This window comes from Electrona antarctica, assembly GCF_951216825.1.
Source record: "Electrona antarctica genome assembly, contig: scaffold_92, whole genome shotgun sequence".
NCBI lineage: Eukaryota > Metazoa > Chordata > Actinopteri > Myctophiformes > Myctophidae > Electrona > Electrona antarctica.
In genome coordinates, this window is record NW_027638697.1 from 335,832 (window position 1) to 351,558 (window position 15,727).

Here is a 15,727-nt window from a genome sequence, read left to right on the forward strand (position 1 = left end):
GGAGACTTTCCTAATATTGACCGAGACTTGATGAATGTCAGGCCAAACCCAAACCGTGTTTTGTCTTCCTGTGGGATTACTGTGGGGTTAGTTAGGGAATGTAATACTCCACTTAGACAGCTTTGCTTAGTTTGTCTCTCTTTGCCTCTTCCTCTAGTATTGAGACCTTTGCACCTAAAATCGCATGGCAGGACACATCCAAGGCCATCCGTAGAGCCTTCAAAGTCTGGGAGGATGTCAGTCCGTTTACCTTTGAGGAAATCCCCTACGTGGCGATCTGCGATCGGGCCGACATCATGATCTCCTTCCACTCGGGTCCTCACAAAGGCCATGCATTTAAATCATCGGACCTGGCACATGGAGGGAGGAGGTCCTCCAAGCCTGGGAGGAGAGATTATGTGCACTTCAACTCAGACTGGCAATGGAGCATCCCCAACCAGCATGTGCAAGGTAAGAGATGGTGTCACTTGGACACAAAGTGAGTTTTGCACCATAGAGACAACCGGAATTAGTTGAAGGGGCTTTTGTTCATTTGTTACAACAGGACACTTCAACTTCAGCTGTAATGCTACAGAACAGTGCATGGTGCGCAACTTACATCTCATTCATTGCATTCCTTTTGTATGGATGCAAACAAATAAAAAACACATCATTACTTTGCAAACTAAGAATGAAAATCAGATCAACAATAAGATGACTACTCTGCAGTATTCTTCCTGGCATATATTAACCGATTACATGCCGCCACCAGATGGCTCCACTGAGAGCAGTTGCATGAAAATGCTCCTCTTTACAGCCACACTTTAGACGTTTAGAAGTTTAGAGCCGGAAGTGATCGTGTGATGAGTAGGCATGTAACGATTCACTCAACTCACGATACGATTCGTTTCACGATATGAGGTTCACGATACGATTTTTCACGATATTTTAAACATAAAATATTACCGTTCTTTTATTTTATATTATGTATATTTTTTCACATTTTCTACATTGCAAAAGAAGTAGCAACTGTGTTCCTGTTTCTACACAAAAAGGAGGTGGTGCCCCCAGACGCAAAAACAAAGGGATAACAAAATAAATATTATTTTATTTTACTGAAGGAGTTCTTCTTCCATCCATCCAGGTTTCTACAATGTGTTTCTGGTAGCGGTCCATGAGCTGGGCCACATCCTGGGTCTGGGTCACTCCGACGACACATCGTCCATCATGCATAAAGACTACAAATGGATGGACACTGATGACTTCCAGCTGCCAGCAGTTGACCGCCAGGGGATTCAAGACCTCTACGGATGTGAGTGGAAATGGTTAAACAACTTGATATATAATAATACTTCACTGCAGTTGAATCCAGATCAACATGGATTGTAGCTTTGCAGCTTCAGTTGAATCCAGATCAACATGGATTGTAGCTTTGCAGCTTCAGTTGAATCCAGATCAACATGGATTGTAGCTTGGCAGCTGCAGTTGAATCCAGATCAACATGGATTGTAGCTTGGCAGCTGCAGTTGAATCCAGATCAACATGGATTGTAGCTTTGCAGCTGCAGTTGAATCCAGATCAACATGGATTGTAGCTTTGCAGCTGCAGTTGAAGCCAGATCAACTTGGATTGTAGCTGCTGCTAAAAGATATGAAGGTACAAACGTGGGGTGTATCTTTTGGGGCGTATATACGTTGGTCAGACAGTCCGACAACATGCGTGGCCGACCCGTTAAAGCAAACTTTTAATAAATATTTCAATCAATCAAAAGAATCACCCTGCCATGGCTCCCAAGATACATACGTGGCCTGTTATGACGTTATGATGATTTGAGGGTTCCATTATTTGATGTAATTCAACAAGAACAACCTGGGCTTTTCTGGGAAGATGATGGTCAGAAGTTGGAGTGGTTATTTAATCATGAACTATTTAAGTCACAGTTTGTTTCTAGAGCCTGGAGTAGAAGACACTCTGTTTCTAGAGCCTGGAGTAGAAGACAATCTGTTTCTAGAGCCTGGAGTAGAAGACAATCTGTTTCTAGAGCCTGGAGTAGATGACAATCTGTTTCTAGAGCCTGGAGTAGAAGACAACCTGTTTCTAGAGCCTGGAGTAGTCGACAATATGTTTCTAGAGCCTGGAGTAGAAGACAATCTGTTTCTAGAGCCTGGAGTAGAAGACAATCGGTTTCTAGAGCCTGGAGTAGAAGACACTCTGTTTCTAGAGCCTGGAGTAGAAGACACTCTGTTTCTAGAGCCTGGAGTAGAAGACACTCTGTTTCTAGAGCCTGGAGTAGAAGACACTCTGTTTCTAGAGCCTGGAGTAGAAGACAATCTCAGCTCTTCAGTAGGTCCATATCCGCTCTGCTGCTACAGGCCCAATCTTATTATTTTATTTATTTTTTATATTATAATTATGTAATGCCATGTATGTCGCTTGGGTGTTTTTAGTTGGTTATTCATTTGATCATGTCGGTTCATTGTTTATGTACAATTAAAGTAAAAGTGTCCATTTGGGCTTTGCTTCCTTGGACGCATGGCACTAAAATAAAGAACAAGGCCTGGGCCATGGCTCAGCGGTCCAGGCACCTTGGCTGGTAATCCAGTCTGGCAGTGTGCCGCGGGTTCGACTCCCGATCCCGACGGCCTTTACTGCATGTCTTCCCCCCATCTCTCTCCCCATTTCCTGTCAGCCTACTGTCTGTCCCTCCATAAAATATATGAAATAAAGGCGAAAGCCACAAAAAAAAGATTTAAAAAAATAATAAAGAACAATCAATCAATCAATCGGTAGCCTGAAGCTTTGTAACTGCCAGCGTGAACGCAACATTAAAGAACACGCCCCCAACTGATGACACGGAGGAGAGACCACGCCCCCAACTGATGACACGAAGGAGAGACCACGCCCCCAACTGATGACACGGAGGAGAGAACACGCCCCCAACTGATGACACAGAGGAGAGAACACGCCCCCAACTGATGACACGGAGGAGAGAACACGCCCCCAACTGATGACACGGAGGAGAGACCACGCCCCCAACTGATGACACGGAGGAGAGACCACGCCCCCAACTGATGACACGGAGGAGAGAACACGCCCCCAACTGATGACACGGAGGAGAGAACACGCCCCCAACTGATGACACGGAGGAGAGAACACGCCCCCAACTGATGACATGGAGGAGAGAACACGCCCCCGACTGATGACATGGAGGAGAGAACACACCCCCGAATGATGACATGGAGGAGAGAACATGCCCCCAACTGATGACATGGAGGAGAGAACACGCCCCCAACTGATGACATGGAGGAGAGAACACGCCCCGAACTGATGACATGGAGGAGAGAACACGCCCCGAACTGATGACATGGAGGAGAGAACATGCCCACAGTGTCCATATATGGAGCCGGCCAGCAAACTTCTGACCTCACGGACACCAGATTAATAGTTTTAACTCCTTCCTGCGTCCCCGGCAGGAATGGAACAGCAGGACCTTGTAGCTGTGAGGAGACAGCGCTACAGACTGAATGGAACACCAGGACCTTGTAGCTGTGAGGAGACAGCGCTACAGACTGAATGGAACAGGGACCTTGTAGCTGTGAGGAGACAGCGCTACAGACTGAATGGAACAGGGACCTTGTAGCTGTGAGGAGACAGCGCTACAGACTGAATGGAACAGCAGGACCTTGTAGCTGTTGGAACTATCTACAACAAGATGTTGGAACTATCTACAACAAGATGTTGGAACTATCTACAACAAGATGTCGGAACTATCTACAACAAGATGTCGGAACTATCTACAACAAGATGTCGGAACTATCTACAAGATGTCGGAACTATCTACAACAAGATGTCGGAACTATCTACAACAAGATGTCGGAACTATCTACAACAAGATGTCGGAACTATCTACAACAAGATGTCGGCACTATCTACAACAAGATGTCGGCAACAGACTATTTCAAACGCCATCCGCCCCCGACGTCGGTGTTGTGGAGAGCTAGCTTAAAGGACAACTTCAAGGTTCATGTTTTAGGTTGTTATTAGAGAAAGTAAAAGATGAGTGTTACTTTTTTTTCATTTGCTGCTTTCTTTCGTTTTAGCGATTTTAGCTATTTGTACAGGGGGGCGGGGGCATTCGAACATGGGGCTAAATATGTATTTTAGCTATTTATTTTTGTATTATTTACTATAGTCCTACTAGACCCCAGGAAATTACATCTGGCCACACAGGATCTACTGAATGTGAAGGGGGAGGTGACAAACTGACATGTTCAGCCATACAACACAGTATGGCATCCCCCTATAGTACCCCCTTCACATTCAGTAGATCCTGGGATCTTTTGTGGCCAGATTTAATTTCCTGGGGTCTAGTATGACTATAGTAAATAATAAAAAAATAAATGGCTATACAATTTTGTTAAAAAAAATACATATTTAGCCCCATGTTCGAATGCCCCCGCCCCCCTGTGAAAAATAGCTAAAATTGCTAAAACGATAGAAAGCAGCAAAAAAAAATATTAACAGTCAGCTTTTACTTTCTCTAATAACAACCTAAAACATGAACCTTGGTTGAAAAAAACTAAAGTTGTCCTTTAAGTCTTTTCTGATTTTCCAAACCACACTAATTAGTCCAGCAGATTAAGTCAATATTTCAGAAGAATTGGCATTTGGCATTAATAATGCCTAGGTCCAACTTTACATCACATCACATCAAATTAAAGGTTTTTCAGTGCAGAGCTTGAATGTCTGAACAGAGTATAATGATGTATTGTATGACACATTCAATGGTGCCAATAGAAATTCAATATGGCTTCTAGTTTTCAAGATGGCATCCATTTTCAACAAACATTATGTTGCTGCAGTGCAGACTCAGCCTGGGGTTCAGTGTTGCTAAGTAGAGATGTTTTATATCAGTCACAACTGTGTTTAGTATCACCTTCTGGTCTCTGTTTGCAGATAATTCAGTCACAAACAACCTGACCCTGGATGATGTTTCATGCCTGCCTCTCATACTCCAAGAACGGATGATTAAAGCACCTGTAGCTGCTTACACATTTATTCAAGTTTCATGTAGAACGTAGCATGTTACAATCTGGCTCTGTCAGCTCCACTGTACTGGTGGTGACTCACACTGAGATTGGTCCGTGTAGAAACAAGGTAACAAAAACTAACAATCCTATTGTTACAGATACAGATGTCCCCAACTGCGACGCCCTGACCCAGGAGATTATTCAACTGAAGAATGACAAGAGCAACATGAATACACAGATTACGCAACTGAAGAATGAGAAGAGCAACCTGATGCAGGAGAACACCCGACTGACGGCTCACATCGACAACCTGATGCCGTGTCCACCTCCAGGTGAGAGATGTTGCAAAACATTTAGAATAAATATTCAATATTGTGTATTATTACTATTTTTATTGTATCTTTTATCAGGGATTTAGAGGTAGAAAATCTGAGTAAGCTCATCACTGCTGGACTATGACAACTATCATAGAACAATAATTTAAAATAATAATAATAATAATAATAATAATAATAATAATAATAATAACTAGAAACAAATTTCAGGAAATTTGACTGGGTGCCTGCAGTTAGCCTTAGACATGTTAACATGCTAACATGTTAACATGCTAATGCTAACATGCTAACATGCTAACATGCTAATGCTAACATGCTATTATGCTAATGCTAACATGCTAAGGCTAACATGCTAATGCTAACATGCTAACATGCTAATGCTAACATGCTAATGCTAACATGCTAACATGCTAATGCTAACATGCTAACATGCTAATGCTAACATGCTAACATGCTAAGGCTAACATGCTAATGCTAACATGCTAAGGCTAACATGCTAATGCTAACATGCTAATGCTAACATGCTAACATGCTAATGCTAACATGCTAATGCTAACATGCTAATGTTAACATGCTAATGCTAACATGCTAATGCTAACATGCTAATGCTAACATGCTAACATGCTAACATGCTAACATGCTAATGCTAACATGCTAATATGCTAACATGCTAATGCTAACATGCTAATATGCTAATGCTAACATGCTAAGGCTAACATGCTAACATGCTAATGCTAACATGCTAACATGCTAATGCTAACATGCTAACATGCTAATGCTAACATGCTAACATGTTAATGCTAACATGCTAACATGCTAATGCTAACATGCTAATGCTAACATGCTAATGCTAACATGCCAAGGGGTCCATTTGGTTTCGCTCATGGGGGCGGCCCGGTTCTGGTGAGCCGCCCCGCGTCCGAAACGGTTGAGAAATGACAGAGTTACGTGTTTCCCCGAATTTCTCTATTGACTTTCAATGTGTGTGTGGTGTGCGTGCACATGTGTGCATGTGCGTGCATGTGCGTGTGTGCGCGCGTGTGTGAGAGTTGGTCAGGTGACCTTGAATCATTAACAAAGTATCATTTTCACCTGGGCTAGTCTATGCAATGCAAACAGTATTGAAAGTTAAAAGCACAGTGACTCTCTATGACAGAACGTATGTCCGAACAAATTGCTCTATCGCAAAAAGTAAAAGTCGAATGCGATTTTTGTTCTCGCCGTGAGTGACCCGAGGCATTGAGGTACGCCGTGTGCGATCGTGGTATTGGTACGATAAAAAACGTGGTTATAAGAGCGAGTTAAGAATTGTGCTTGTGATGAAAAAATTGCTGACTCATTCAGGTATTTAACATGGAGTTTATGACACATTATGATGGTACACCTGTCGCTTTCAGGGCTGTAGTTCACGTACTGTATGTATCTGGGCTTTGGTTGTGACATTGGGTGAAAGAGGACGAGTGTGGCTACAAAATTACCGAAACCCATGCGTGTAAAGTGAATATTTTGGCCGTGACGACGATTTGTTCGGAGAATTTCGGTACAGTCTTCACATTGGCTTCTCACTCTAAACCGCTCTCTCTCTGGGCGTGCGACACTCTGAGTCGAGATTATTGCTCAGACCACACACACTTTGAACTGCCATAGCGGGCAAAGCGTGCAACGTATTCGAATTCCGTCTGAACCACCACAAAGTCGATGGCCCCGTGTGCTGTTTGACGTTTAAATCGTGTTTCTACGTAACAGTATGCCAGAGCAATGTGGCTCCAAAGTAACGTGTCGTTTTCTGTTTTTACCCGCGTCTCCCCATCGACTTTGAATGGGGCATTTTTCGCGTCGTTTATTGCGAATTACGTGGGCACGGTAACGCGAATCGGAAAGAAAAGCACAAGCACACCATTCCCGGCCGAGCCGCACGTTTTGATGTATATATTGCGGGGCTTTGGTAAACCGTGCGGCCGGCCATAGACGTCGAAGTTTCGCGTATTGGTGATTATTATTACTACGATTAAGTATGCGTTTTAGATTTCAACCTGTGTTTCTGCCATTGCATGGCAGGCACCCAGAACAAGTCATACAGGTATATACTGTTCACAGTCTGCATTTCAATCTATTGCTATAGTGCCCCCCTGTGGCCAACTAGAGTAAGGTTTGTTTCAGCACTGTTTGGCATACCCTCTATAATGCACGATTTCTTAAAAATGGTTGATTTTCACCATAGGTGAGTATTTAGATTTTAATCAAATGCCACCCTCTAAATTATTTATTATATTAATAAATTATTATGGAGGCTTCATTTGTTCACGTATAGGGCAGGCCTGCCGCCTACAACCTTCTCTTCGACTGGGACTTTAGATAATTTTTGTGCAGAAATCTTCACGCAGAAATCCCAGGAGGAGTTTGCATTTGAGAGTTTTTACTAAAATTCTAAATTACAGACAATCTTTATAGAGTCACAGCTTATTGGTCCTTGAGGACAATATGTTCTTCATGATGAGAAACATAGCTGTGAAACATGTCATGGCAGTAGGTCAAACAGGACATTAATGCCTATTAGAAGACCGGTTGCTCTAGCGCCCCATTTGGCCCTTCAGAGTAAGTTTCATGTCTTTCCCATGTGGCCTCTCTACCATTCAGAAACGTTTTATGAAAAGCAACTGAGTCATTATGTCTTAACCAAGTATTTTCATTTGTATGGAGCCACACCCTCTACAATATCCATTGGCTCATGCAGGTAACATTTTTTGTTGTTGTCTCGTTACCCTTTGGGGTATTTTCGTTACTGTATGTTTGCAGACTTTGCACATACGGGACATTTGTTGTCTGCATTTACCCATCCTAACCATTAGGTGATGAGACGACCTGCTACAATGGGGACGGCAGCGACTATCGGGGGGAGCTTGCCAAGTCGATCTCTGGGGAAACCTGCCAGAACTGGACGGCCCAAACACCTCATAAACACAACCGCACACCCGAAAAATACCCAAACAAGTAAGAAGACCCAGCCAAACATCCATCCATCCATCCATCCATCCATCCATCCATCCATCCATCTATCTATCTCTACAGTATATTTCCATCTATATGCATCTATAACCATTAACCATCTATCTATATCTATATATTATCTATATATCTATCTATCTATCTATCTATCTATCTATCTATCTATACGCACGCACGCACGCACGCACGCACGCACGCACGCACGCACGCACGCACGCACGCACGCACGCACGCACGCACACACACGCACGTCTGTCTGTCTGTTGGTCTGTTTACTACCTACTGTACATATCTGCATATTTCTGTCAGAGGCCTGGAGAGCAACTACTGCCGTAATCCAGATGGTTGGACAGGTCCATGGTGCTACACCACTGACCCAGATAAACGCTGGGAGCTCTGCAACATCTCCAAATGTGACGTTGCTCCAGGTATATTTGACCACTTAAGTTCATGACGATGATTTTATTGATTACTTTTAGGAAATCTCTGCTCAGGATGAATAACAAACCCTCATCTCGCTGTGACTCACTGTACTGTTTGCAGAGAAACTGACCATGAGTTTAGCTTGATGTTGATGTTCCCTTGCTTATAGTTTAGCTTGATGTTGATGTTCCCTTGCTTATAGTTTAGCTTGATGTTGATGTTCAGGGGTTCTCAACGTTTTTGGCCGGGGACCCCCGGAGATGCTTTGGCAGTGTCTCGGAACCCCCGCCCCGTCCCCCTCCCGACCCACAATATAAATTGACTGCTACAATAACCTTAATAATAGAGACAATACAACATAAATAAATACTGAAACCAGATAATCATTAGGGAAGGTGTATATGCGACCCACGGTTGAGAACCCTAAGCTAGGTGTGCGACCCACAGGTTGAGAACCCTAAGCTAGGGCCTAGCTTATAGTTGACTGTTCTGTTACTGAGCATCAATAGTAGGTATCCCTGCCTTAGGGACAGACGTATGATTCCATCTACAGGTATATAGACCACATACTGGTTGCATTGAAACAAAGCGTCCTGACAACCACTCCAAGTACATGCCACTGATGCCAGGCACTATTTAGTCATTTAAAACAAATCTGTTACAAAGTGCTGGGTAAAGAATACATATTAAAACTAGAAACAAATTTCAGGAAATTTGACTGGGTGCCTGCAGTTAGCCTTAGACATGTTAACATGCTAACATGTTAACATGCTAATGCTAACATGCTAACATGCTAACATGCTAATGCTAACATGCTAATATGCTAATGCTAACATGCTAAGGCTAACATGCTAATGCTAACATGCTAACATGCTAATGCTAACATGCTAATGCTAACATGCTAACATGCTAATGCTAACATGCTAACATGCTAATGCTAACATGCTAACATGCTAAGGCTAACATGCTAATGCTAACATGCTAAGGCTAACATGCTAATGCTAACATGCTAATGCTAACATGCTAACATGCTAATGCTAACATGCTAATGCTAACATGCTAATGTTAACATGCTAATGCTAACATGCTAATGCTAACATGCTAATGCTAACATGCTAACATGCTAACATGCTAACATGCTAATGCTAACATGCTAATATGCTAACATGCTAATGCTAACATGCTAATATGCTAATGCTAACATGCTAAGGCTAACATGCTAACATGCTAATGCTAACATGCTAACATGCTAATGCTAACATGCTAATGCTAACATGTTAATGCTAACATGCTAACATGCTAATGCTAACATGCTAATGCTAACATGCTAATGCTAACATGCCAAGGGGTCCATTTGGTTTCGCTCATGGGGGCGGCCCGGTTCTGGCGAGCCGCCCCGCGTCCGAAACGGTTGAGAAATGACAGAGTTACGTGTTTCCCCGAATTTCTCTATTGACTTTCAATGTGTGTGTGGTGTGCGTGCACATGTGTGCATGTGCGTGCATGTGCGTGTGTGCGCGCGTGTGTGAGAGTTGGTCAGGTGACCTTGAATCATTAACAAAGTATCATTTTCACCTGGGCTAGTCTATGCAATGCAAACAGTATTGAAAGTTAAAAGCACAGTGACTCTCTATGACAGAACGTATGTCCGAACAAATTGCTCTATCGCAAAAAGTAAAAGTCGAATGCGATTTTTGTTCTCGCCGTGAGTGACCCGAGGCATTGAGGTACGCCGTGTGCGATCGTGGTATTGGTACGATAAAAAACGTGGTTATAAGAGCGAGTTAAGAATTGTGCTTGTGATGAAAAAATTGCTGACTCATTCAGGTATTTAACATGGAGTTTATGACACATTATGATGGTACACCTGTCGCTTTCAGGGCTGTAGTTCACGTACTGTATGTATCTGGGCTTTGGTTGTGACATTGGGTGAAAGAGGACGAGTGTGGCTACAAAATTACCGAAACCCATGCGTGTAAAGTGAATATTTTGGCCGTGACGACGATTTGTTCGGAGAATTTCGGTACAGTCTTCACATTGGCTTCTCACTCTAAACCGCTCTCTCTCTGGGCGTGCGACACTCTGAGTCGAGATTATTGCTCAGACCACACACACTTTGAACTGCCATAGCGGGCAAAGCGTGCAACGTATTCGAATTCCGTCTGAACCACCACAAAGTCGATGGCCCCGTGTGCTGTTTGACGTTTAAATCGTGTTTCTACGTAACAGTATGCCAGAGCAATGTGGCTCCAAAGTAACGTGTCGTTTTCTGTTTTTACCCGCGTCTCCCCATCGACTTTGAATGGGGCATTTTTCGCGTCGTTTATTGCGAATTACGTGGGCACGGTAACGCGAATCGGAAAGAAAAGCACAAGCACACCATTCCCGGCCGAGCCGCACGTTTTGATGTATATATTGCGGGGCTTTGGTAAACCGTGCGGCCGGCCATAGACGTCGAAGTTTCGCGTATTGGTGATTATTATTACTACGATTAAGTATGCGTTTTAGATTTCAACCTGTGTTTCTGCCATTGCATGGCAGGCACCCAGAATAACTAGAAAAGGATTGCTGCAAGCAGCGATAAGGCAGGACCAAGCAGGAAGGCAATAAGAACTAGAAACAAATTTCAGGAAATTTGACTGGGTGCCTACAGCTCGCCAAGTCTGTGCAGCATTTGAGCCACGGACCACCATTTGATGACATTTAGCCTCTCAGACCCTGTAAGGGTCCATTTGGTTGACTTTCAATGGGGTATTTTGTCTAAGTTTATTGCACATTACGTTGCCACCAACATTCTAATGCTAACATGCTAACATGCTAATACTAACATGCTAATGCTAACATGCTAATGCTAACATGCTAACATGCTAAAATGCTAATGATAACATGCTAATGCTAATATGCTAATGCTAACATGCTAATATGCTAATGCTAACATGCTAACATGCTAATGCTAACATGCTAATGCTAACATGCTAACATGCTAACATGCTAATGCTAACATGCTAATGCTAACATGCTAACATGCTAATGCTAACATGCTAATGCTAACATGCTAATGCTAACATGCTAATGCTAACATGCTAATATGCTAATGCTAACATGCTAATGCAAACATGCTAACATGCTAATGCTAACATGCTAACATGCTAATGCTAACATGCTAACATGCTAATGCTAACATGCTAATGCTAACATGCTAATGCTAACATGCTAACATGCTAATGCTAACATGCTAACATGCTAATGCTAACATGCTAATATGTTAATGCTAACATGATAATGCTAACATGCTAATGCTAACATGCTAACATGCTAATGCTAACATGCTAATGCTAACATGCTAAGGGGTCCATTTGGTTTCGCTCAGGGGGGCGGCCCGGTTCTGGTGAGCCGCCCCGCGTCCGATACGGTTGAGAAATGACAGAGTTACGTGTTTCCCCGAATTTCTCTATTGACTTTCAATGTGTGTGTGTGCGTGCACATGTGTGCATGTGCGTGCATGTGCGTGTGTGCGCGCGTGTGTGAGAGTTGGTCAGGTGACCTTGAATCATTAACAAAGTATCATTTTCACCTGGGCTAGTCTATGCAAATGCAAACAGTATTGAATGTTAAAAGCCCACTGACTGTCAATGACAGGTATGTCCGAACAAATTGCTCTATCGCAAAAAGTAAAAGTCGAATGCGATTTTTGTTTTCACCGTGAGTGACCCGAGGCATTGAGGTACGCCGTGTGCGATCGTGGTATTGGTACGATAAAAAACGTGGTTATAAGAGCGAGTTAAGAATTGTGCTTGTGATGAAAAAATTGCTGACTCATTCAGGCAGTTAACATGGAGTTTTTGACACATTATGATGGTACACCTGTCGCTTTCAGGGCTGTAGTTCACGTACTGTATGTATCTGTGCTATGGTTTTGACATTGGGTGAAAGAGGACGAGTGTGGCTACAAAATTACCGAAACCCATGCGTGTAAAGTGAATATTTTGGCCGTGAGGACGATTTGTTCGGAGAATTTCGGTATAGTCTTCACATTGGCTTCTCACTCTGATCCGCTCTCTCTCTGGGCGTGCGACACTCTGAGTCGAGAATATTGCTCAGACCACACACACTTTGAACTGCCATAGCGGGCAAACCGTGCAACGTATTCGAATTCCGTCTGAACCACCACAAAGTCGATGGCCTCGTGTGCTGTTTGACGTTTAAATCGTGTTTCTACGTAACAGTATGCCCGAGCAATGTGGCTCCAAAGTAACGTGTCGTTTTCTGTTTTTACACGCGTTTCCCCATCGACTTTGAATGGGGCATTTTTCGCGTCGTTTATTGCGAATTACGTGGGCACGGTAACACGAATCGGAAAGAAAAGCACAAGCACACCATTCCCGGCCGAGCCGCACGTTTTGATGTATATATTGCGGGGCTTTGGCAAACCGTGCGGCCGGCCGTAGACGTCGAAGTTTCGCGTATTGATTATAATAATTATTAAGTATGCGTTTTAGATTTCAACCTGTGTTTCTGCCATTGCATGGCAGGCACCCAGAATAATATGCACAAGAAACATGGAAGACTAAACTTGAGAAAAAGACCATGGAATTGTGACAGGGTCGGTTTTTTATAGTGGGAGGCAGGTAAGGGTTCTTGAAGACTCATACACAGAGTTGGCGGTGCCCAGATTTGAACCCCATGACCTTGTGTTGCAAAGGCAAGAGCTCTACCTACTGAGCTAACAAGCAAAACCATTCAGTGTTTTTGTAGCAAGTTGCGCAAGGATAACTAAAGGTGGGTATAAAGATTTATGAATTGACTGCGTATAAACCAGAAAATATACCAGGTTCGGATGAGGACCTCAATGAGTGAAAACCGATGAAATGAGTCTGAAACAGGGATTAAAGGTTAACTGAAAAATGATTATTAAACTTCAGAGAAAATAAACAGCTTTGAACAATCATGAAAAACAAACAAATGGGGCCCACTTTAAGTTGTTGACTTGAAAAGTCCCAGTTCAGTTCCTATTGATGATATTCACACGGCTGCCATCTTGCCAGCAAGGTGATACCTAGGTGACACTTCCCATAGAGAGCCCATTCATCCAAACAGAAAAGTCCTCTCTAATTATATTAAACACCGTCAAAAATCACCAACATTGCAGCTGTACGGAAAGGTTGAATTATCCTCTTTCAATCTGAAAGTTTTGTTTAATAAAAATCCACTCCATTTTATGAGCTACTTAGAAAATAATCACCTGCAAGGAATTTCTTGACAGGAAGTAGCCTACTTCCTGTACTTCCTGTCAAGAAATTCCTTGCAGGTGATTATTTTCTAAGTATCAGAGTATGGAAGCGCTCGTTATCAGTAAAGCAACCTCCTACTGCTTCCTGCATTATGTGCACATACAAAACCGGTGGTACGCATCGGCCGTTGAGTGATTGTCAACAACAGCGTTACAGACTGAATAGAACAGGGACCTTGTAGCTGTGAGGAGACAGCGCTACAGACTGAATGGAACAGGGACCTTGTAGCTGTGAGGAGACAGCGCTACAGACTGAATGGAACAGGGACCTTGTAGCTGTGAGGAGACAGCGCTACAGACTGAATGGAACAGCAGGACCTTGTAGCTGTGAGGAGACAGCGCTACAGACTGAATGGAACACCAGGACCTTGTAGCTGTGAGGAGACAGCTCTACTACAGACTGAATGGAACACCAGGACCTTGTAGCTGTGAGGAGACAGCGCTACAGACTGAATGGAACAGCAGGACCTTGTAGCTGTGAGGAGACAGCGCTACAGACTGAATGGAACAGGGACCTTGTAGCTGTGAAGAGACAGCGCTACAGACTGAATGGAACAGCAGGACCTTGTAGCTGTGAGGAGACAGCGCTACAGACTGAATGGAACAGGGACCTTGTAGCTGTGAGGAGACAGCGCTACAGACTGAATGGAACACCAGGACCTTGTAGCTGTGAGGAGACAGCGCTACAGACTGAATGGAACACCAGGACCTTGTAGCTGTGAGGAGACAGCGCTACAGACTGAATGGAACAGGGACCTTGTAGCTGTGAGGAGACAGCGCTACAGACTGAATGGAACACCAGGACCTTGTAGCTGTGAGGAGACAGCTCTACAGACTGAATGGAACACCAGGACCTTGTAGCTGTGAGGAGACAGCGCTACAGACTGAATGGAACACCAGGACCTTGTAGCTGTGAGGAGACAGCGCTACAGACTGAATGGAACAGGGACCTTGTAGCTGTGAGGAGACAGCGCTACAGACTGAATGGAACACCAGGACCTTGTAGCTGTGAGGAGACAGCGCTACAGACTGAATGGAACAGGGACCTTGTAGCTGTGAGGAGACAGCTCTACTACAGACTGAATGGAACAGGGACCTTGTAGCTGTGAGGAGACAGCATTACAGACGGAATGGAACAGCAGGACCTTGTAGCTGTGAGGAGACAGCGCTACAGACTGAATGGAACAGGGACCTTGTAGCTGTGAGGAGACAGCGCTACAGACTGAATGGAACAGGGACCTTGTAGCTGTGAGGAGACAGCGCTACAGACTGAATGGAACACCAGGACCTTGTAGCTGTGAGGAGACAGCTCTACAGACTGAATGGAACAGGGACCTTGTAGCTGTGAGGAGACAGCGTTACAGACTGAATGGAACACCAGGACCTTGTAGCTGTGAGGAGACAGCGCTACAGACTGAATGGAACAGCAGGACCTTGTAGCTGTGAGGAGACAGCGCTACAGACTGAATAGAACAGGGACCTTGTAGCTGTGAGGAGACAGCGCTACAGACTAAATGGAACAGGGACCTTGTAGCTGTGAGGAGACAGCGCTACAGACTGAATGGAACAGCAGGACCTTGTAGCTGTGAGGAGACAGCGCTACAGACTGAATAGAACAGGGACCTTGTAGCTGTGAGGAGACAGCGCTACAGACGGAATGGAAC

At 43.9% G+C, this 15,727-nt stretch overlaps 1 protein-coding gene across 1 annotated transcript in view; it reads left to right on the forward strand.

The window, feature by feature from the left end:
- Positions 1 to 8,339, forward strand: part of LOC306917830 (matrix metalloproteinase-14-like) — a gene marked incomplete at its 3' end in the record, with an annotated part of 41,388 nt that extends 33,049 nt beyond the window's left edge. The window contains exons 4-7 of the mRNA XM_079530734.1: positions 158 to 450; positions 1,124 to 1,291; positions 5,174 to 5,341; positions 8,194 to 8,339. Coding sequence (XP_079386860.1) covers positions 158 to 450; positions 1,124 to 1,291; positions 5,174 to 5,341; positions 8,194 to 8,339 — 775 coding nt within the window. The remainder of the gene's footprint in view (positions 1 to 157; positions 451 to 1,123; positions 1,292 to 5,173; positions 5,342 to 8,193) is intronic.
- Between the last annotated feature and the right edge of the window lie 7,388 nt (positions 8,340 to 15,727).